The 25,106-nt window shown below is 41.1% G+C and overlaps 1 protein-coding gene across 2 annotated transcripts in view; it reads right to left on the bottom strand.

Annotated features, from left to right (window-relative positions):
• Window positions 1-24,828, bottom strand: part of RAB11FIP1 (RAB11 family interacting protein 1 (class I)) — a 49,690-nt gene extending 24,862 nt beyond the window's left edge. For both annotated transcript variants that reach the window (XM_006900296.1, XM_006900297.1), the window contains exons 1-2: window positions 24,455-24,828; window positions 870-1,312 (exon numbers count right to left, since the gene is read on the bottom strand). In XM_006900296.1, coding sequence (XP_006900358.1) covers window positions 870-1,312; window positions 24,455-24,828 — 817 coding nt within the window. The remainder of the gene's footprint in view (window positions 1-869; window positions 1,313-24,454) is intronic.
• Window positions 24,829-25,106: the final 278 nt, after the last annotated feature.

Genomic DNA, 25,106 nt, shown 5'->3' with positions numbered 1-25,106 from the left:
GAAAATAGAAGTGAGACACAAATGTGGAGATTTGGACATCTGTATTCACAGCAGCGTTAGTAAGAAAAGCAAGAAAATGGAAATAGCTCTAATGTCCATCAAGAAACTAATAGATTGAGAAATTATGGTATATTCATATAATGGAATACTACACAGCACTAAGGAGGAACAATTTTATAAAATAATATATAACATGGGAGAATATGCAGCATTAAGGAGCAACAATTTTGTAAAATACTATAGAACATGGGAGAATCTAGAGCGCATTATGCTGAGTTAACTCGGTTTCATAAGGGTAAATACTGCATAAGACCATTAGTATAAAAACAGAAGGAAAACTAGGAAGGTGTGGATAAAAGTCCAAAAGTGGAAAGAAAGGGGTTGGGAAATCACTAGGATAGAGTAAGGGGGTGGGGGGTGTGTCAGTGAAGAAATTAGTAAAGATCTAAATGGGACCTGAAAAGATGGGTAATAGGAGGCACAGATCAATGGTGATCAATTTTACAAAACACAAAGTACATGAGTGATCATTTGAAACACAATGTGAATGTAATAATGTGTGAAACATAATCTATATGAATGATATACATTGTATACGAATTTTGTATGTAAACCAATATAAAATAAAGTGGAGGGGACAGAGGACTTAGAAAATAGTTTCATAAGCAAGAGTAAGATACTCAATTATCTTCATTCTCATCGTCATCATTTTAGTAATTAATAGATGACTTAAGATCTTTCTCTTAAAATCTATTTCTGTGTTTGTGCTTATACAAAGGTGCACACACACAACACATTTATTTCTCTCTCTCAAAGCAAAGTAGACTAAGTTAAGAAAGGGAAAACCCAGCAAGGAGGAAAAAACTCACTGTCGGAGGCGGAAGAGGAATCATCTTCATTGTCATCATCTTCCCATCGGGACTGAAAGTCCCCTGGGCGAAGCAGCACTCCGTCTGACTTAGAAGTAGACAAGACGAACATGGACTGGGAGAGGGGTGTTTTCTGCAAATTAGACTTGGAAAACAAGGTCTTGAGCTTTGATTTCTTTTTCTTGTCTTTTGCGGGAAACTCATCATCACTATCAACTGAGAGTGTCATGCTGGGGACAATGGCAGAAGCAGAATCGGAAGTACTATCCTTATTCTTCCCCTTGATCTTGTCCTTCAGTTTTCCAAATGGGTTCCGAGATTTATCTGTCATGGAAAGGTCAAACATGCTGGCAGTCATGTTGTTTCTCATAAACTGGATGTCAACTTCAATTTCTCCTCGCTCTTTATCCTTCTTTCCTGGTCTGGATTTCAATTTATACCACCTACAAGACAAGAAAGAAGGCTGAGAGGTTACTGTAGAACTAAAGAATGTGAAATAAATCCACCAGGTGCTCCATTGGAGAAAGAGGGGCAATCTCCTTCTGTATCAGTAGGATCTGACTCGATGTTATTTAAAAACACACACACACACATACACACATACAAAAAGAACACACAAACAAGGAAAAAGAAAGAACAAACAAATAAGACAAAAGAAAAACAAACAAGGGGAAAAGAGAAAGAAACAAACAAGGAAAAAAGAAAAAATGAGAAAAACAAGGAAAAAACTAACATAAAAAGAAAAACAGACAAGAAAAAAGAAAAAACAAAACAATGTGAAATATTTTTTTAAACTGTAGTAAATGTTTATACATTGGAAGAATTTTACAACCATAACTGGCCTCTGCTACTACCATCTTCATAGGCAAACACAGTCTTATGTTCTATTTCTGCAGGAACCATGGAAGAAGGAATGAGTAGAGTTTTTTAGAAGTAATGCATTAGGCAAAAATCTGGTCTGACTCAGAACTTAGGTTATAATCACTTATAATTATGATCTAGTTAATTAAAAAAACCCAATTTATTTTAATGAAAAATAAATATTCTATAATTTCTTATGTTGGTATTTTCTTTAAAAAGGGTAAAAATTTGAAAATCACATACAAACAGCTAGGAAGGCTGTGTTCAAATCTTGGAAAAAAAGCCCAAATCTCAGAAAAAAACCAAGAGCTTGTAATAACAAATAGTCCCCATCAGGAAGTAATGAAATGTAAAAGATGGAGACTGAAAAAGAGAAAAATACAAAAAGAAGCATTCCTGCCTAGATAAATCATGAGGAAAAATGAACATTTTAAACACGAGATATTTAGTAATTAAAACTCCTTCAAGATGTAGCAAATGGTATCCTAGCAATCCAATTCCATGGACTGGAGTTCACAGGCAGGTAAGTAAGCATTGACAGGCGTGTCTCAAAAGTACTCTTTCTGCAGCTGAAGCAAACTGTTTTCCTTTAAGATATTCTAACAGGAAACTAGGAAAACTATGACTTCAAACTTGAGCATCTATTAAATGCTAAACATGTAAAGAACTCTCCTTTGGCATTCATCTTCCTCTGGGAATCAGCTATCTCGGTGAACCATAAGAATTTGAGCCTGTTAGGGAACATAACCACCAAGAGGACAAACATTTCTCAAAACAGGATCTATTGAGAGCCATCCATAGGTCACTCTCATCAACTGAGAACCTACATTCTGATGTTCTTGCCAGTGACCTATTTAAAGGTTGAGTGACAAAGACCTCAAGGAAATTAGTTTGTCCAAAATACAACTTCCTCTTTTACCTTCATCTGTGCTCTGCTCACAGGGCTGATCCCTGATCCCAAGATCTCAGGTTCATTCTACGCTTAGAGAAGAAGGGGCAAAGGGAAGGAGATGACGAATGTGTAAAGGGTTCCCACTATATACCTGACACTGTAAACGTTTAGAAGCATCTTCATTTAGGTCTTAAGAAGGTGGACATTCTACCCATTTCACAGAGGAGGAAACTGAAGCTCAGAAGTTAATTTGAACCAAGACACATAACTGTAGGGCACAAAGATTCTGTAACAGTTCTGCTTTTCTCCAAAATTCACATACTCTCTCCTCCTTTCTGCTCTCTCTCCTAATTTATCTTGCAAGGGTCACTTCTGCAACACACAGAAAGAAGGGCTCATATGTAAATGCTTTTGGGGGAAAGTTTCAACTTTGGTTTGATTTTTTAAAAATTTTTTTTTTTCTTTTATTACTATTTTGTGTGTGTACCGTCAAATCAGATCTGACTGGTACAGGAGGAGATTGTCCCTCCTTCTCCAGTAGAGCATCTGGTGGATTCGAACTGCATATCTCTGGGATTGCAGTGCAGCTTCTTGCCACTAGGCCACCAGAGCTCGCGGGGAAGTTTCAACTTTAAATTTAAATATGCCAAGATAAAAGAAAACCCAAAGCGTGTCAACTGTGTAAAGTCAATAAATGAAGTCATCTAGTCTTCCTTTAAACTAGATTAACACAACACTTCCAAGATCTGATGTCAATTTTAGACTTTTAGGGAAAATCCTTCACTTCTTAAAACCACAATCCATAGCTTGAGGGGAAAGCAGGGTTGCCAACTGACTGTCTTCATAGACAACTTCACCCTAGCCAGCCTCCAATATTATTTTCCAGGGCCCTGGTCCAGAATTGTTTGCATATTTTTCAATAGATGTTGAGAGGATTTATTTGTATTTTTTTCCCCCTTCTTGCAGTCATGTGCTAAACGGTAGCCTAGGTGATGAAAGGTTTTTGTAAATACCAACTGCAGGCACCTGGAGAAGGGGAAGCCATGAGAGCTTAAAGCAGAGGCTCAGATGGCAAAGGCACCTCAGGCAGCAGGTGCTCACCTTTCAGCCCTGGGGAGGAGGGTCCTCTGTTAGTGCTCACCAGGGAAACAAAGCCAGTATAGGCCTTCAAAGAAGACCACTTAACAATTCGGTTTACCTTCCCAAATGGTGTCAGGACCTACATCTGTTTATGTGGAGGGAAGATATGACCAACTAACTCCAGAGTGCTCCTCAGGGATCTATTACTGCCTGATGCTCAAATCCAATCCCCAGGCACTAAAGTGGAATTTGTTTTGGAAACTTCCAACACCACTAGGAGGTGTGAACAGAAACTGTACAAACTGTACTTGCTGCTTATTTTTACAAGCATCTGTGTAAACCTAAAACCAAACACCAAGTAGCCAAGAACAGGGTGGTTTTAGTACAGGAAAAACAGACTGGTTTATAGGCAGGTAAGCAAGCATTCCATGCAAATATTTAGAATTTTTAAAAATCTGTGATAGATTTATTAAGCCTGGAAAGAAAGGAAGGCAAGAATCGTGTCTCCTTTTGCCTACAATCCTTGTCATCTTCTATTTAGCTCTCTTCATGCAGAAGAAGGGCTATCATTGCTGATGTGAGATGAGAGCTGAGACTTTCAGAAAGATGCTCACTTGTGTTCTGTTGATCATGCAAAGGCATTCAACTGTGTGGGCCATTATAAGTTATGGATAACACTGAGAAGAATGGGAATTCCAGAACTACAGAACTTTTAATTGTGCTCATAAAACACGTGTACGTAGACCAACAGGCACTCAATCAAACAGAACAGGGATATTACATGACTTAAAACAAGGAAAGGTATGCATCAAGAGTGTATATGTTCACTATACCTATTCAATCTGTATGCTGAGCAAGTAATTCAAGAAGATGAATTATTATGTAGAATATGACATCAGGACTGGAGGAGGATTCATCAACAACCTATGTTATGCAGACGACACAACTCTGCTTGCAGAGAAAGAACAAATGAAGCATTTACTGATGAAGCATAAACACTATACCTTTCAGCATGGATTATACCTCAACATAAAACATAAATCCCCACCTCTGGACCAATAAATAGCATCATTGTAAGTAGACTAAAGATTGCCATTGTCAATGAATTAATTTTACTTGGATCCATTATCAACACCCAGCAGTCAAGAAGTGAAATAACACACTGCAATGGGCAAATCTGCTGTCACTTTAAAGTGCTGAAGAGAAAGGATGTCACTTTAAGGACTAAGAAACACCTTGCACCAATCATCTTATAGACATGTGAAATGATGCCTTTGACTTGTGATGCTGGTGAAAAATATCTAATATACCATGGATTGTCAAAAGAATAAATCTATATTACAAGAAGTACAACCAGAATGTTCCTTAGAAATAAGCATAGTGAGACTTTGTCTCACTTACTTTGGGCATTTTATCAGGAGGAATCCATCCCTAAAGACATTATGTTTGGTAAAGTAGGGATGAGCAAAAAAAGAAGAACCTCAACAAAATGGACCGACAAGTAGCTGCCACAATGGGCTGAAGCCCAGAGACTGAGGACAGCAAAGGCTCAGGTAGTGTTTCTATTGAACATAGCATTGTTATGAGTCAGTCAACTCAAAAGCACTTGCCATGGGTTGAATTGTGTCCCCCTACAAAACATATGTCATGATACTCAGTATAATGTAATCACCCTGAGTATTATAAATCCTAACTTCTGTGATGTTAATGGGGCAGGAATGGAGGCAATCACATAATGATGTAGTCATTCTTCATCATGTGATCTGAGGTGTGACCAGCCAATCACATGTAAAAGGATTAGGATGGGAAGTAACATTCTAATTAAGCCAAAACCCTAACTGGATAAAAGGAGAGTTTCACTGGGGTGTGAACTGAAACACAAGATAAAAGGAGAAAGTAAACAGAGAAGGAGAGCATCAATACCACCAAGAACAAAGTGAGGAGAGTACACCCTTTGGAACCAGGTCCCTGTGCTGGGAAACTTCTAGACAGAGGGAAGGCCAAGCAAGACAAGGAATTCTTGAAGGTAGGCAGGGTTGACAGATGGAAGGAAATAAAGACTGTGCTCTGGAACCAAAAGACAGAGAAGAGATGCAGAGAACATAAAGACAGAGGTCTTTTCCTAGAGGCCACCTGGGCTTCTAGCCTCCTAAATAGAGAGGATAAACATCTGTAGAGGCCAAATACTTGTGGGCACTTCATAGAACTAACAACACAATCCTTACCATTACATTTTAAAACTGTTTAAGCAAGGCATATCTGACTTGAGCATAATATATTAACAACAGTGAAAGCCACAGTCCATGACTGGCTCACCCTGAGAAATAACAAACCAGACTATTTTTGTAGGTTTTAACATTTAAGCATCAATTTGATTTTAAATGTTTCTGTCCATTTATTTGGTTTTCTGCTTGTTTGGGGTTCCCCCCCCCACCCCCGAGTTCACTTAGCCCTGGACCTCAAGCAGTAGTTCATAAATAATAAAGACCCAGCACAGCCTGTAACTGCAATACAGGCATGTTTTAGTATTACCTTTCAGGTAGGGCCAGGAAGCTTAAGCTATCTCAGAAATCAGGGCTAGCCCCATTTTCCTGGTCCAAAGGGCAGAGCACAAAATGAAAGGCATAATCCCAATATAAAAACTTTTTTAAAAAGCTCATATTGTAGAAAAATCTTGCCGTTTACAAAAAATTTCAAAGACACTTTATGTGGTAAACAATCATATTTACTTATAAATCACATTCAGTCCTTCAAAAAAGAAAAAATAATCTGAGCATCAAGAGATAAGAAGGGGTTGGGTTGAGGGGAGAATAAGAAAACAGTGGATAGACAATGAACACTGCATTGGAACAGATGAGGCAAAGAACCATCTGAAAGGAATGTTGTTACTGTGAATCACCTGTGACTCATTCCGACCCTGTGCACAATAGCTCTGAACCCTGCCTTATCATGAACCGGTTGCATTGTCTCTGACAAACCTATGCCCATTACCCCAGTTACTGTCTTAATCCATCTCATCCAGGGTCTTCCTCTCCTGCGCTGTCCCTCCACCCTTCCAAGCATGATGTCCCTCTCCAGGGACTGGTCCCTACTGTCCACCTGCCCAAAGCATGTGAGACAGAGCTTCAGAATCCTTGCCTCCAAGGAGTAGCCTGGTTTAGGCATAATGCGTATGACAATAGTATGAAACAAGAAGTGTTTTGCAAGGTGGACTAGGGGAGGGGGGAAGGATGGGAGGAACACATGCAACAATGAATTAATGAAAACCTAACCTTTCTATAAACTTTTGTTAAAATCACAATTAAAATTTTTTTAAAAAAAGAAAACTACATGAAACTTCTATAGATTCTATTTTAAAGTAGTAATTTGAGAATAAATTTGGTGTAAAACCCCAAATCATATGACATGGTACTGAATGAAATGTAGTCTTCCTCCTCCTCTTGGACCTGTAAGTCAGTGTTGCCAACATGTTACCAGATTCTTACACTCCCTCCCGGGGTGGTCAGGGAATACACAAGCAAAGCTATGCCTGATCCAGAGAGACTGCCCCTGTGTTTTCCTTGGACATACTCAACACTGTTACAAAATACATTAAAAAAGGCATTCAAGGCTTCAAAAAGATACTTTTAAGAGAAATAAGGTGTAGACAAAGAATAATAGAGGCTTGGTGGCACACAGTGAGTTAAGCACTCAGCTGCTTTTTAAAAAAGCTCAGTTGTTCAAACCCACCAGCTGCGCTGTGGTAGTGTACTTGGTAAAGAGCATAACCTCAGAATTCCTCTGAGGCAATTCTACTTTGTCCTTTTGGGTCACTGTGAGTCAGAATTAATTCAGTCATCGGATTTTAAAACAAGAATGGAGCAGATATAAGGAAGCACACACATAGAAGCAGGCTGCAGGACACAGGTCTGCCTCCCTAGTCACATGGATAGAGAGTTAGAATAGCCACAACATCAAATAGCTTGGGTTTCAGGGAATGACTACAACCATTCAATAGTGCAAGTTTGCCTCTGAACATCCAGTGTCTCAAACACACCCCAATGCTGGCCCACGGGGCCTTCCACCAGAATGTGGCCAGGCCAGGTCACTGTGGTTCCTGCTCTCAGGAAATGAAGTCTTATGGAGCATTCCTGAAGACATTCAGGGCTACACTTGTGAAAGAGTGACTGGTATGTCTCAAAAACAATCTTGTTGAATTGAAGCAAACATGTTTTTCCTTTAAAGCATTCCAGAGGGCAGACTTAAGAGATGATTGAAGAGATTCAGGCCAACCTTTTTTTCTTCTTCAACTACAACATACCAGGGATCTCTGCAGGCCTAGTGGTAAGAAGCTGCGCTGCCTGCAAACCCAAAGACACACAGTTCAAATCCACCAGTAGCTGCATAGGAGACAGATGAGTAATCTCCTCTCTTGTGATTTACTTCCTCTGAAAACCCACTGGAGGGTCAGCTATGGGCTGGTCCCAACTCGATGGCACACAACAACATGTCAAAATACAAGAAAGACCGATACAATCTGGAAGGTCAGCTAAGGAGCTGAAGACCTTCAATGAGACGGACTGACACAGTGACTGTAACAAGGAGCTTTCGTGTAGCAGAGATGTTGAGGATGACACAAGATAGGGCAGGTTTCAGATCTGATGCTCACAGGGTCGCTGTTAGTCATACTTGACATCTAACAACAACAGCAACATGCCAGAGACCAGATCTTGCCTGCAAAAAGCTCACCCTCCAGTAAGACAGATGTAGTTCACTAAACATCACAAAAGTATTTGTAATATTGGGATAGCTACTATCTCTTCTTTCTCAACTTTGAAGCGTAAGGAATAGTTAAACATGAAATTCCTACTAGAATCCATAATTTCTTCACAAACAGGGAAACTCACATATAAATAAGGGACTCCATTAATTTAAACCACCAACGGGCTGTAAGAACTACCTACTTAGGAAGTCGTCATCAAAATTACTAAGTACGACCCTCCTTATATTGAACATGGAGTCCCTGGGTGGTATCTACAGTTAATGCACTCTAAGCTGGAAAAAAAAAGCTGGAAATTCAAGTCCACCCAGAGACATCATAGCAGAAAAGCCCGGTGATGTATTTCTGAAAAATCAGCCCTTGAACACTGGTGCACATTCACACAGTGAATCCGATGGGTGCACACTGACCCCTATGGCACACAGTTCTATCGACACAAATATGGGGAACTTAAGTTGTAATCAACTCAACTTGTTCAACACAAGCGGCTTCAGGGAAGCAAAGGCAAATTAGCTCGACATTCTACTTCAACATTTTAGCTATTTTACTGACTGATTTCAAGGGATAGTTTTCTGTGGCTCCCTTCAAACCTGCCCGGTAGCATCAGTCATTTCTACAGTAACAAAGCCTCATGACACGGGATTATGACTCCAATGAGGAAAGAAGCAGGAAGAGCAGAAAAACATCTGAAGTTGTATCTGGGACAGAAGATGTACTGGATTTTCTATAATGAGAGATCGTAAAAAGCAGATCATTAACTGTGTTCCCTAAGGGAGCACTGGTAGCCTTGTGGCAAGAAGCTGCTCTACAATCCCAAAGGCACGTGGATCTAATTCACCAGCTGCTCTGGGGGAAAAGGACAGGCAATCTCTTTCTGTGTGTTTAACCCACCAGAGAGTCAGCTATGGGTCAGTTCCAACTCAACAAATGGCACACAACAACAACAACAAGGGGTGGAAACAGGATTAAAAAATCCTTTAGTAAGCAGCTGAGAACACCTGAAAGGGTTCTGCGGTGGAATCAATCCATAGGGTAATGAATGGACATTCTGTAGGGTTTTCCAGGCTTTTCTTGGTAGGCTGGAAGCAATGTATAACAAACAGGAACAGAAAAGTTATACCTATAAAAAGCCTGTGATGTGCACCCAACAGAAGCTATGCCGTTTAACAAGTTTTGTTACTGAACAAGGTAGTCATTATTACCTAACTTCGAATATAGAATTACCAATCAAATAGCCTGGCCTTCTCAGGAACTCCACTTTGCTCACTGTCAATTGCTTGGGAGACTTCCTGATAAATCATGAGAGCAGCACATAGATCATATTTTATCCTAATCTCTAAAAACTTCCATCCTACCAGTACTGGCAGATTACTTATAGCCACCAGACTCAGGCGTCAAAACTGGTAAATATCTAATAACAAAAAAAAGCAGATTAAAAATGCTTTTGGTCTTTTCCTTTAGAAAGTAATTATTTTGAAATACCTGCACACATATAGATGCAATTCCATCTTAATCTGACCATTAGATTTTTGTGCATCTTCTTAAGAGTCTTTTTCTTACACAGCAGTTTTTAACATTATCAATGATTAGCTAAGAGACCTTGCACTAGTTACCTAACTCTTCTGTGGTTCTAGTTCCCTCTCCACTCCCATCTCAAAATAGAGTTAACAGCACCTACATCACAAGGATATTAGGAAGACAAAACGGCTTAATATATGCAAAGTGCTCAGAGCACAGCCTGGCACATAGTAGTCATTTAGTTAAGTGTTAGCTATAATTATCACCAGAGTACACATGCAGTTTTATTTGGAGCACAGCACATTACTGACTATCATCTTTATACCCATCATCGTTACTGTCTAAATGTTATCTGTGAACTGCATATATACTCTATTCATTCGATAATTCTCAAAAATACCAGCATTTAAAAAAATAAAGCCAATTAAAAAAACACACAAAACGCCAAAAACAAAACAAAAAAGGGGGGGGGAATCCCCCAAAGCATGATCATGATCAATGGATGTTTTTCTGCAACTTAACAAGAGTTAATGATCATTGGAACTTTCAGGTTTCTATACAAGTAGGAAAGACAAGAAAAAGAGGGTTCCCAAAACATCCTGACAGCTTAGTTTACTTAAGTATCAAAACATGTTTTTATAAGAAAATAAAATTAAAAAAAGAGTAAGCTCTTTGTAGGTTAAGACTAAAGGAAATACTAAGTATCAGTACTTAAAACTGTTTAGAGAATTAGAAGAATGAAAGCAATTTTAAACATGTTAAGTCTATCACTGCTGCAATCATCTAATTAACAGTTTACAAAACTTGATCACATCTCCTGAATGCCACATGTTAATATTCTACTGTCAGATTAGTATCACATCTCTCCCTCAAAATATAAATGCCACTGATGTATTAAGTCTCCCAGAAAAAGTCTCCTGGCAACAATGTGGTCCTTCTAGCAGGAGTCTCAGGATGGAAAAATGAAACATAAGAGTGTGGTTCACCATCCCTTGCCAGAACAAAAGAAAACAATAGGCACATTTCAGCATGATTGGCTCGGAGGTGTGTTCAATCCAATGGCCACCTCATAGATTCACTCACTCCAGCTATGGGAGTTCCTGACAAGGAAGATCTTTGTCTTGTTGTTGTGTACTGTGAGTCAGAATCAACTCATAGTTGACGCTCCTGTGGGTTTTCAGAGGCAGTAAATCACACAGGAAGAGACTGTCCATCCTCCTGCAGAGCCGTGTGTGGAGTCCCACCACGTCCAGGGGTTGGCAGCACCACTCCTTAACACTAAGCCACCAGAGCTCTTCTTACTTGTAGGGAGTCCAAATGACACTCAAACAACAGCACCAATAACCAACAGCAACACCAAAGATCAACACCACAGCCAGAAGGCATGTCTAAAACCTGTATTAACAAACGCTGGGTAAGAACAGTTCCATGCTGGTAGACTGCATGTCACAATCCACTGAATTGTACTCCTGAGGCCACCAATCTTTTTTTTTTTTTTAAGAAGCTACCACTCTTGAAGTAATGTCCTACGACACAGGCAGCTGTTGAGTGCCCTTCCGACAGGACAGGACACTCATTTTTCAGGTAACAAGAGGCCTTTCAGACAAGGCTGCCTAGAGGCCTTAATTGTTCTACCTACAGGTTAGCCATGCCCTTTTCAATGTAAAAAGAAAACAAGAAATATTTACAAAGTGTGTGGTTGCCACCCCTCTAGAAATATTTTACTGAGAATTCTTACAAATGACTTTCCTCTTCTCCACTGAATGCAGGAGATAGCATTCAGGAAGACAATTACTGCTGCCTTTTTTTCCTCTCCACTTGTACATTCATTCCTAAATATGCCTCCCACGGACACCCTGAAGACTAAAGCCCTTGATTTTTCTCTAACAGATTATCTACAGCATTCTCCCAGCAGGAAAGGAATTTCTTGTTTCATTAGTGGCTAAATTTGGCTTCTTTGCCAAAGGCATCATTAGCCACCAAACTGTGGATGGTAACCAGCTTGTCAGCAAGAAAGGGTACTTAAAGAAGCCACATCCAGAACTGGGAAGCTGAAAGCAGCAGTTTTTATCTCATACTCTGGCCATCCTAGTTCTTAAGCTATTGGACTATAAAATGCAAGCTTCAGTGGTCCTCCACAATAACTCAATCTACTGCCTTGTGCATATGTAATCTGCACTCCTTACTCATTCATTCAAACATCTATCTAGCCCCCGTAGTCATTACCAAGGGGACAACCAGTGGCAGGTTTTCTCTTCCCTGAGCCATCTAGGGCATGTTGTTATTGTTGTTATGTACCATCGAGTCACTTGCAACTTATAGCGACCCTATGTACAACAGCCCTAAACTCTGCTCTGTCCTGTGCCATTCGCACTGTCCCTGACACTCCCATCCTGATTACCCCAGTCACTGAATCAATCTACCTCATGGAGGGCCTTCTCTTCCTGCGCTATCCCTCCACTCTCCCAAGCATGATGTCCCTCTCCAAGGACTGGTCCCTCCTTACAACATGTCCAAAGTATGTCAGATGAAGCTTCAGAATCCTTGCTCAGGGAAGATTCTGGCTTCATCCTCTCCAGGACAAACCTGTTTTTCCTAGCAGTCCATGGTACATTCAATACTCTTCTCCAGCACCACAGCTCAAAGGCATCAATTCTCCTTCTATCCTCCTTGGTCATTGTCCAACTCTCTGATGCATAACAAGTGATAGCAAAGACCATGGCCTGTATCAGACGCACCTTATTCTCCAGAGAGACACCACTGCTCTTCAGTACTTTGGAGAGGTCCCTAACAGCAGACTTTCCCATCACAATAAGTCTTTTCATTTCTTGGCTACTGGTGCCAAGAGTGTTGATCTACGGCATGAGATCTCATTAAGGACACCTTCTTGGGAGCAGAATCCACTGGCGAAGTTATTCTAAAACAAACAACCTTAGCATCTGACAAGGATCTGGGTATTAATTTTGTTGGAATTCAAACCCTGAGGTTTAGGGATTATAACAGACCCAGAACTAAAGGCCACCCAGAAGTTTGAGATGAAGATAAGGCCAAAATGACCTCTTATTACTCCATTCATTCATCAAGGGAGAACTCTTCTCAGGAGCTAAGCCAGACTTGGCTGTTCCTCTAAAAATAAAAGGTGGAAAGCATGATTTTCTAGGACATATGGCAATTATAACCATGATACCCTAATTTCATATGTAAGACTATAGTTATAGGGAGATAAATGAGGTCAGCAAACATGTTAGAGGTGATGACATTGTAATAAGCACATGTATTACTTTTAATATAATTACAACATTTTTTAGTTAATGGATACAATTAAAATCACGTATCAGATACTATTTATAAAAAAAATTTTCCTCTGGTGGTAGTTATAGAAATACAATTAGGTCTTTGAACTGGTTCAACCTGGCTCAGTCAGAACTGAGGAAGTGACAGAGAACAGACCTGAATTTTTGAAATTTGGGTGAACTGAAGCAGTAAATAGAACAGGAAAAATTATAGGTCTCAGCTCCACTGGGAATGTAATTTCCCTTTTAAGGCAGCATACATGTTGCATTACAAACAAATCCCTTGCCAGAAGAATGAGAAACAGGAGAAACCAGCTAAAAGATGGATGCCCTTAAATGTGTGACAGTTTCTAAAATTTTTCCAATAAATCAATCTCCTACATCAGCTTCCTGGAACAGCTCCCTCGGCCTCTTCAGAATCTCCCATTTGTTTCCATTCAGTTAACCCTTTCTCTTCATCAAAATTTTACAAATCATTTGTCAACGATGACTGAATCAAACCAGTTCAAAATGGTTAGAAGCCCTAAATATAACAAAAATCTTTATAACCAAAAGGAAGTTTACACAAAATGAAAAAAGGCATGAGACTTTTTCCTACACATACTTAATGTGAAAAATATTAAAATGATTCACTTATTTTTCTCAGAGTTTTTATCTATGAGTTAACCTTTTGAATTACACACATATATATCCCCCCCTTTTCTTAAGCCTATGTTCCTTAAAACATTGACTTCATTAACTATGTTACAGCATACTATGAAATTACAACAGCTACCCTATTACAAAACCAGACTTTGTCTGTAGGAAGACTGTAAATACTTGAGGACATAAATAGCCACACCCTGGTTTCAACTGTATTTCCTAGTTCACTCCACCAGAAGACAACTCACAGGCGTCACTGCCCAAATCTCTTTACAATGGTGACCTCATTCATCCTAGTATCATACTGACAACCAGGGAAAAGAAAGCAGTCACCACTTCCTGGTTCACTTTCAACACCAAGCTCTCCTGATTTTGTTTCTTTTTATCATTTCCTCTCACCTGCTCTCACATCCAATCCATCACAAGTCAGGTCAACTACACATTCAAAAGATCTCTGAAGCCCACCCACTCTCACCCATCCACAGTCATCATTTTCCCTGTTGGTGGGTGCCACTGAGTCAAATTACACTCATGGCCACATGATGTGACAGTGTAGTATGGGTGCCCTATAAGGTTTTCTAGGCTGTAATCTTGACAGAAGCAGATCACAAACTATGTCTTTTTCCCTGAGCTGATAGTTCAGCCAAACTTGCAATTAATAGCTGAGTGTTTAACCTCTGTGTCACCAGATTACTTCCATTTGATCTGTCTGATTTTAGGCTTAGCTGGCTTCAAAATTCCACTCTCTAGTCAATAATCACAGTGATCTTTTACAAACAAGTTGAATGACACCATTCAGTGGTTTCCCACTGTTCTGAAATTAAGTCCGGCCTTCCTCTCCAGCCTCTGCTAGGCTCTCTCCAGCTTTCCGGGGGTTGTTCTCCATCTAGCCTGCCTCCTCTACTCTTCACTAGTAAAATTCTTGATATTTTAGATTTCTAACTCAAGAGACGCTACCTGACCTTCCTGGTCTTTTATGATTCCACGTTCTTCCTCCACAGTACTGATCACAATGCATGACTATTTATGTGTTCATTTGTTTAATATTATCTCCCCCACAATGGTGGCTCATGGTTGTAGTTGTTATGTGCCATCGAGTCACTTGGGACTCATTGTGACGTACAAGAGCCCTAAACCCTGCTCAATCCTGTGCTAATCTTATTGTCTCTGACACACCTACTCCCATTACCCCATTTACATCTCATTAAGGGTTTTCCTCTCTTGCACTGTTCCTCCATCCTCCCAAACATGATGTCCTTCTCCAAGGACCAGTCCCTCCTTGTAACAAGTCCAAAGTACATCAGATGGAGCTTCAGAATCCTTGCTCAAGCAGCCTAGTTTCACCCTCTCCAGGATAAACTTTTTTGTTCTCTTAGCAGTCCATACTATATTCAACACTCTTCTCCAGCACCACAGCTCAAAGACATCAATTTTCTTTCTATTATCCCTAATCATTGTCCAGCTCTCTGAAGCATAGCAAGGAATTGTGAAGACTGTGGCCTGGATCAGGCATACCTTAGTCTCCAACCTGAAGTCATTGCTCTTCAGTACTCTGCAGAGGTCCCCTGACAGCTGACTTTCTCAATGCAATTCGTCTCTTGATTTCCTGGCTGCTGGTACCAAGAGTGCTGTTTGTGGAACCAAGTAAACTAAAGCTGTTAACAATCTCAACCTCTTCACCATCCATAATGATGCTGCCAACTGACCCAGTGGTGAGAATCTTTGTTTTCTTGATGTTGAGCTTCAATCCATATTGAAGGCTGCAGTCCTTCACCTTCTGTAGCAAGCACTTCAGGTTCTCTTCAGTTTCAGCAAACAGGGTTGTGTCATCTGCATAATGCAGGTTGTTGATGACTCTTCCACCAATCTTGATGCCACATTCCTCCTCATACAGCCCAGCCTCCCAGATGATCTGTTCTGCATATAGACAGAAAAGGTATGGAGACAGAATACATCCCTGGTGGACACCCTTCCTGATTTTGAACCACACAGTGTCTTCCTGTTCTGTTCTGTTGACTGCCTCTTGGTCCAAGTATAGGTTTCACATTAGCACAATCAAATGTTCTGGGATTCCCATTCTTCTCAGAGTCAGCCACAGTTTGTTGTAATCCACAAAGTCAAAAAGCCTTTACATAGTCAATGAAACACAGATAGATATTCCTCTAGTACTCTCTGCTTTCAACCAAGATCCATCTAACATTAGCTATAATATCCCTAGTGCCACAACCTCTGGCAATTCTCTGTTGATGTGCTGCTCCAATCATTTTTGGATAATGTTTGGCAGAATCTTGCTTGCATGTGATATTAATGATATTGTTCGATAATTTCCGTACTCTGTCAGGTCACCTTTCTTTGGAATGAAAACAAATAAAGATCTCTTCCAGTCAGTTGGCCAAGTGGCTGTTCTCCAGATTTCTTGGCACAGCTTAGTGAGCACACCCAGGGCAACGTCTATTTGTTGAAATATGTAAATTAGTATGCTGTCAATTCCTGGAGCCTTGTTTTTCGCCAATTCTTTCAAAGCAGTTTGAACTTCCTTCATCCACCACAGGCTCTTCATACATTGTTCATTGAATTCTTCTGTGTCAGCCACTTCTTTCTGGTACAGTGACTCTGTATACTCTTTCCCCTTTCTTTTAAAGCTTCTGGGATCATTTAACATTCTGCCCAAAGCATCCTTAAGTGGGCCACCAACCCAAATGTACACAGTTTGAATCTACCAGTTGTTCTAGGGGAGAAAGATAATCTCTTGTGTTTTTAACTGCCTCTGAAAATCTGTTGGAGAGTCAGGTTATGAGTCGGTTCCAACTCAACATTACACAAGAACAACATCTCTCCCACAGGCTCTGAGCTTCCTGATAGCATAGATCATACCTGTTTTGTTTACCACTGTTTATACTGTATACCCAACAACCAAGTGCCTGTCACATAATCCACTGCCACTGCGTAGATTCCAATTGATAGGAACCCTGTTGGACAGTGTAGAACAGCCCTACAGTGTTTCCTATAAGGCTATAAATATGGAGAGTTCTGGTGGCCTAGTGGCAAAAAGCTGCACTGTAATCCCAGAGGCATGCAGTTCAAATCCACCAGATGCTCTGCTGGAGAAGGAGGGAGAATCTCTTCCTGTACCAATCAGATCCAATTTGACGGTACACACACACACACACACAAAATAAATTAAAAAAACAAAACAAAACAAACCCACAACAAAAAAGGCTATAAATATGGAAGCAGAATGTCTCATCTACCTTACACATAGCAACTGGTGGGCTAAACCACCAGTCTTCTGTTCAGCAAGTGAATGTTTTAACTTCTGTGTCACCAGTGTTCCTATCTGGAACATGTTGTTAGGTGCCATTGAGTCAACTCCAATTCATAATAACCCTGTGTACAACAGATTAAAACCCCCACCTGATCCTGCATGAGCCTCATAATTTGCCAGGCTTAAGCCCACTGTTGTAATCACTGTGTCAATCTATCTCACCGAGGGTCTTTCTCACTGACCTTTTGCTTTGAAAAAGGATGCCTTTTGCCAAGCACCAGTCTTTCCACATTGGCAAATAAAGGTCCTTCATTGGCTGAAAGCTTTATTCCATTCACTTTATTAAGGTAGATTCTATGAGCTCTTTCCCAGGCATATTCTGAGTGAGGTCTTACCTTCCAGTACTATAGCAAACAATGTTCTACTCACTACTAGCCACAGAGTTTTCATAGGTCCAATCATTCACAAATGGACAGCCAATCCTGCTTCTCAAATTGTCTTAGCCTAAAAGCTCCACTAGAAAGAACTCTGCTGGTATTTGAAATACTAGTGACAGTGCTTCTAGCATCGTAGAAATAAGCAAGATACTACAGTCTGGCAAGCCAGCAGACAAGTGGTGGTACTGGCACAGAGCAGGCACTAAAAAATACTTAATATTTTTTTTAAAAAATACTTATTAAAACAACTAATGGACTGAAGAGGCAACAACAAGGTGGGGGGGTGTGTGTGTGTGAAGGAATTAGAACCTTCTCTGAATGCCCTACAAATGAAAACATAATACCATGAAAAACATCATAGCAACGACTCTCAGGTGTCCTCCCCTTTCTTAGTCATTTCGTCCCCCAGCTATAAGCAGGTTAGGGTTGTTTATCCCAGAAACAACACAAAACTGTCTGAGGTATCGATTTATCCGTTTCCTACACTAGACAAGGAGGAGGCAAAGAGCGGTGAGACGTGGGAGGGTTTCCAGTAAGGCTCAAAGTTATCTTTAAGGGGAATTCCAACAAAGGAAAAAAAACCTTAACCAGTGACATCATTTGGATTTTCCAATTTGTTACAAAACCCTGAATACACTTATAACCCAAAAGACCAAATCCAATACTGTCAATTCAATTATATCTAAAAGCAACTTTCCATTGAGAGTGACGTTGTAAATTTTAACAAGATCCTGCACAAAGCGAGACACAGCTATTTAATCTCTTGCCAGACATCGCCCCTCTTGATGCGATGCTGTACAGGTCTCTGTAAAAAATCCTTGCTGTCTCAGCAGCCAATCAACTTATAGTTTATTTTTTTCTGGGTTTTTGTTTTGTTTTATTTTCTAATTGAGGTGTGAAAAAGTTTTAGGTTCAGTTGAAGTTCCTGATGAAGAAACACAATTGAGATTTTTTCAGTGATAAAATCTGCATATTTGTATTTCAAACAATGTAGCTAAAACTTGGTGTAAATTCCTCCTTTTTTTCCTTTTTTGGCTTAATGAATATCATTTATTCAGTATGAAATCTTTATACTATATGTTCCACGTGTTAAGAATAAATGTACATTAAATCTTGGTAAAAAAAATTTTAACAAGAGGAGGCTGCTTCATTTCCATGGTGTAGCTGGTGGGTTCAAACTGTCTTCTTTTCAGGTAGCAGCCCAACACTTAAGCTACTATACTGTTGTGTTGTTATGTGCCATAGTATCGCCTGCATTTCATAGTGACCCTGTGTACAACAGCCCTAAATCCTGTGCCAATCTGTCTCTAACACACCTGCCACCATTACCTCAGTCACCAAGTCAAGCCACGCCATAGAGGGTCTTCCTCTCCACCCTCCCAAGCAGGACACCCCTCTCCAAGGACTGGTCCCTCCTTACAACATACATAAAGTATGTCAGATGAAGCATCAGAATCCTTGCCTCCAAGGAACAGCCTGGTTTAACCCTCTCTAGGACGAACCTGTTCATTCTCTTAGCTGTCCATGGTATATATTCAGTACTCTTCTCCAACACCACAGCTCAAAGGCATTAATTCTCCTTCTATTATCCATAGTTATTGTCCAGCTCTCTAACGCATGGCAAGTGATTGCAAAGATCATGGCTTGTATCAGGTGCACCTTAGGGGACCTTAAACATGCTTAGGAAGCCTAAAGGTGCACAAGGATTAATTTTTTATAATTTTTGAATTACACATGTACCAACATGTATGATTCTCTGTTCAGCTCTTTAGTCTTGTAGTTTACTTAATACAACAAAATTCAGGGAAATGGTCATTAAAGATAGATTAAAACAAGTATTTGTATAGAAGCTTAATATACTAACAGTCTTCCAAATAAGAAAAGTGAGGATTATGGAGTGTTGTTTTCTTATATTTATCAAATAGTCAAGAAGGATTTGGCTGCATATGAAAGGATTTGACTACTACAAAGGTTTGATATTCTGAAATGAGATGTGGCGATGCTGAATTAGGTTACAAAAGGAAATTTAGGGTGTTAAAAAGATATAAGGGCTTGGTGTGTTTCTCTGGGAGAGTTGCATGTAGAAAAATTACTTAGATAACAACCACCACCACCAAGCCTGCCACAGAGTCAGCCACATTACCTCAGATAACTATTCAAAGCTATAAAAGGGGGAGAAAAGGGGGTTTAAGTTTATCTAAGGAAGCTTGGTGTTGTAATTTGTAACATATTGGGCTGCTAAGGGAAAGGCTGGCAGTTCAAACCTACCACCTGCTTCATGGAAGAGGAACAGTTTCCTCACATAAAGATTAACTACTTCAGAAAACCCAATGGAGGGTGATGAGTCAGAATCAGCTTGACAGCAGTGGGTGGTGGTGGTAGTTACAGCAGCAATTTTTCTGTAGTTAACTTTCCCAGAAAAATATCTATCTAGCCCTTATTTCCTTTTAATAGCCCAAATATCCTTTGTTAACTTAATTCAGCATCATCTGACTTCAAAATATCTAACCTTTACAATTTTCGAATCCTTTGGTACACAGCTGAACATCCTCCTGAATCATCAACAAATATTAAGAAATAACACTCCAGAATTATCACTTTTCATATTTGAAAGACTGTTGGAATAGTAAGTTTCCATTCAAATATTTAACTTGTCTTTAATGACCATTTCCCCAAATTTTGTTTCAGTAAGTAAACTACTATAGAGTTGAACAGAGAATCCTACATATTAGTCACCTGATTCTGCCTCCCCGTTTTATGTCTGCTCGGTGGCCATGGTACTCAACCAAATCCTATTGACCCTACTATGCTCATGAGAAACCTAGACATCCCCCAAGAAGCTGTTGTCTGAGGAGAACAAGGAAACATTGCATAGGAAAATCAGGAATGGTGGGGAGCTCTGGTGGCCTAGTGGCAAGAAGCTGCCCTGCAATCCCAGAGGCGCACAGTTCGAATCCACCAGATGCTCTGCCGAGGAAGGAGGGACAATCTCCTCCTGTACCAGCCAGATCTGATTTGACAGTACACATACACACACACAAATAATAAAATAAAAATTTAAAAAAAAAATCAGGAATGGTATGTTTCAGGGTTGCATCCTTTTCCCATACTCCTTCAATCTGTATACTGAGCAAATAATTTAAGAAACTAGACTATAAGAAGCATATGGCATCAGGATTGGAGAAAGACTCACCAACAACCTGTGTTATGTAGATGACATAACCTTGTTTGCTGAAGAGGACTTGAAATACTTACAGCAGAAGGTCAAAGACCTTCAGTATTACATCTCATTATCAAGAAAACACAATCTCACCACTAGACCAACTGGTAACATCATGATCATCATCAGACTGAAGTTGTCAACAATTTCATTTTACTAGAATTCATAATCAACATCTATGTTAATAATGCTGTTATTGTTTTTGTTGATTGCCTTCAAGTCGAACACAACTCATAGCGGCCCTATGAACAAACGGCCTAAAGCCCCTCTATAAACATCGACATTTATCAAAGTTCATAGAGTTTCTGTAGGCATGTTATTTAGGAAGTAGATGCCACTCCTTCTTCCAAATAGCAGTCAAGAAGTCAAAAGATGTGCTGCAATGGGAAAATCTGCTTTCAAGGACTTCTCCAAAGTGCTAAAGAGCAAAGATGTCAGTTTAAAGAATAAGGTGCTCCTGATACAAACAATGGTCTTTTCAGTTACTTCCTAGGCATCTGAAAATTGGACAATAAGTAAGGATGAGAGAAGAATCTATGTCTTTGAATTGCAGTGCTAGAGAAAAGAACTAAATATCCCACAACTGCCAAAAGAACAAGTGTGTCTTGGAAAAAGTCCAACCAAAGTGTTCATAAGAAACAAAGATGGTAAAACGTCCTCTCTCATATACCTTGGGCATACAGGAGGGGATAGTCTTCAGAAAAGAACATCATGCTGGGAAAGGTGGAAGGTCAGAGAAAGAGGTAGACTCCCAACAAGATGAGATTAAGAGAGTGACTGTAACAATGGGCTGCAGCATCTCAGAGATAGATGGTGAGGATGATGCAAAAGTCAGCCCTTTTGTTCACAGAGTTACTACAAGTGGTCAATGACTCAATGGCACCTAAAAATAACAACACTGATTCAAGGTCCAGGTCTCTAACAGATGTATATAAGGTGAATAGATCCATTCCAATAAATTTCTTCTAATTAAAGGATTTAACTGTTTATTAACTAAACGTTTCATGAAGTTGGTTCTGAATCAAAGAGACCTTCCTTTAGATTTCCAAGGCTGTAAATCTTTATGGTAGAATACCATCCATCATTCTCCTGAGGAGCAGCTGGTAATAGCTAGTAGCAGCTGTTGAGCACTATGCCACTTGCTGTGCCACCAGGACTAAATACATACACACAGACAGCAGCTTGTTTTAAAGGCAGGTTTGGTATCATCAGACCAAACTGGAGGACTTCATTTCTGAGTCATGACAGAAAACACATTCCCTTGGCTGCAAATAACTCTGACGGGATTAAAAGAGATCAGCTAGAAATATTAGCAATTCTCTCTCGAGTTTCAGCTTTTGGATGCATGACAAAAGTTGTTCTCTACGACAGCCACTCACCCATCTTTCCTAGTGATTAGGACATAGAACACAGAAAAGAAAAAGTCCCACATACACTCCAGACCAAGAATGGAGCTTCTGTTTCTGTTTTTTAATGTCTAAGGTGGAGTCAAACCAATAATAACTAGTTCAAATGACTTTTCTAGCCCAACCAGTTTCTTTCTGTTAAACTTCCGCTTCACCTGTGCTACTCTGAGTGAAAGGGTGCCTATCTCATTCTCTAAATCTCAGGCACCCAGGTGATACACTGAAACATCAGACAGGCTTCATATAACTGTATTATCCTGGCACCTTGGAAAGTCCTTTGATGAGTGGAAAACTTGCAAGTTTTACCTACTGGTAAAGGAGTAAAGAAGTTCTTCGCAGTTATTATCACCTAAGCCATACTACCTTCCTGAAAGCCATACTGTGACTTCATGGGATAAGCAGCTTATATTAAAAAAGAAAAGTAACTACCAAAGAGGCATTAGAGAGCATGAGAAAAGGGAAATGTACGGACCTGGAAAAGTTTTTCATTCCTCACAAGGCAGTTAAAGAACTTTTTTGCATCTATACCTTGACCTCTTTCATCCAAGAACCAAGAAACATTTCACAAACATTAATTAAGTCTGGCAACAAGCTCCATTTACAAATAGGGAAACTTGGGTGTTCAGAGACCAAGCAACCTGAAGCCCAGCAATGAGTCAGGACCAAAGCTGGCACTGGACCCAGGACTCTGGAATCCTCATCCTTGGTTAAGAGAAGGAGTTCATCTTTCAAGGAGATAGAATGTTCACATAAAAAATAGATGGCAGTGATGGAAGTTAATATCCATACGTGTCAGGATAGGACAAGACAAAGGATGGTCATCAGTTCCCCACTGAAATTGAAAAGGAAGTCAATCCAAGACTCCAAATGCCATTTGATCAGATGGACAATTAGCATTGCGTCAATGGCTCTTAAACAAAAAGAAACTGCTCTCACACTATGCCTTGCAAACTAATGCCAAGAGATAGCCCACCCAGCCTCACATCAAGGCTTTTTCCTTTTTTTATCTGATTTGAGTTAAAAAAAGTCTCTTCATTTTTGGCCAGCTAAGTCAATCAGGTATTACATTTACAAACATGCATGGTGAAACTGGACCCACCTTAGTTACCAGAATCCGGAGCCTGGTAACTTCAAGCCCTCTCACTTTTCCTGTCTCCTTTATAAGGGAAAAGGAAAACATGAAGTGTATGTAAGGCCCTCAACCACATTGGTGCACTCCATAGATTGCTCAGTGTAAGCCACAATGTGACTGGCTCGACCCAGCAAAGCAATCCAATTAAGATCTGCAAGGCTAGCTTTTGGTACACAAATGGGAATAATTATCAAACGCTCTACTGGACTTGTGAATGAGAATAAATAAATTGGTATCTGGGTTTGCTCAACTATCTGTGTGGGAGGCAGATACTCTGATACAGAACTTAGACTGGGAAGATGCAGGTGAGTAGCCATGCATCAGTAAACCCAGAGAGAGGAACCTGATAAATGCAAAGAGAAACAAGGCTCACTTCCTAGTTTCACTTGGACAGGGAATCACGGGGGATCAAGGCAAACAGGATTAGTAATTTTCAATCTGAAAGATTAAATTGTTCAAACATTCACTCTGGAGGGGAAAGGGATTCTGGGGTGGGCAGGGATTTAGCAATCACAGGGCAGCTGCATTTCCCATTCCCCACCCCCATGGAGGGCCTCCACGGAAGGTTGGAGGGGTTCTGGTGGAACCTCAGTCGCCATGGCCCATAAATTCTCACCTCAAAGTACCCAGGCCAGTGATCTACTCAGCAGACTGTATACTTTAAACGAATGCGTTGATACACACCACCATCCACATTAGGAAGAATTCACCTGATCCACGTATAAGTTCATTTCATCAGAAGTTCACTGAAGAGCTTACTATGTGCCAGGAATCTAACAGCGTCTGGCATATTTCAAAATCTCCCCACGTGCTGTCCTTATTTTTTCAAGGAGCTAAAATAATGGAAAAGCCGGGGCAGACCGTCGAATGAGAAGTTGAAGTCAACAGAGAGTACTCTGTGTTGCTAGTTGAAGGGACCTCTACATTGTCTGTCCTCGGGAAACACAGCAGGGCCGTGACTGCCACGCTCACTTCAAAAAGGGTCCCCAGGCGGAGGCTGCACGGTGCCTGCCCCCCAGATCCCACCATGCCAGGAGCCCACGCCCTGCTCCACGCAGCCCCCTCTGCCACCGCACTCACTGGGTCTTCCTGCGGCCCTGGTGCCGGTGCAGCTCCTGCAAGTCCACTTCGGCGCGGCCCAGGAACTTGTCGAGGCCGAGCAGCGCGCGGTGCAGCACCGTGAGCTGCAGGGTGGCGGCGGCCGCGGGTGCAGCGCCGGACAGCAGCGGCGGCAGCTCGAAGGTGGCTTCCTCCCGCCATACGGGTGCGCCCAGGCTGCGCTCGGATACCGAGGTGGCGTACTTCTCCTTGCCCACCTGGATCACCGCGAACGCGTCGCTCGTGCCCCCCGGGCCCTTGGCCCTCAGGCCCCGCGCCTGCAACACCGTCACCTGCACGTGAGTTGGGGACCACAAGGCCCCCGGGCCCCGGCCCGCTGAGGCCGCCAGGGACATGGTGCCGGCGGCGTCTACAGATACGTTCAGTGGAAAGCTCCGCGACCAGCCGCCTCAATGGCCCGCCCCGCCGCCAGGCCACTTTAAGGCTTCCGGCCACGCCCCCGCCACACCACGCCTCCCTGGTCACGCCCCCTCCCGTCCGCCCCACCTGTCGGCGTCCCAGCCCCGCCTCCGCCTTGCGGCACGGTCCGGACACCGAGGCACCTCTGGCGGTCCTGGCCTTGGGGCCTGGACGTGGAATCAGATGTGCGAGAGACAAGGGATTGGAGGATTCG

Source organism: Elephantulus edwardii, unplaced genomic scaffold (genome assembly GCF_000299155.1).
Source record: "Elephantulus edwardii isolate Elephantulus edwardi_28Jun2011 unplaced genomic scaffold, EleEdw1.0 scaffold00279, whole genome shotgun sequence".
NCBI classification, from domain to species: Eukaryota; Metazoa; Chordata; class Mammalia; order Macroscelidea; family Macroscelididae; genus Elephantulus; species Elephantulus edwardii.
The sequence above is the reverse complement of the archived record's forward strand: the minus strand, read 5'-3'. Positions and strand labels throughout refer to the sequence as shown.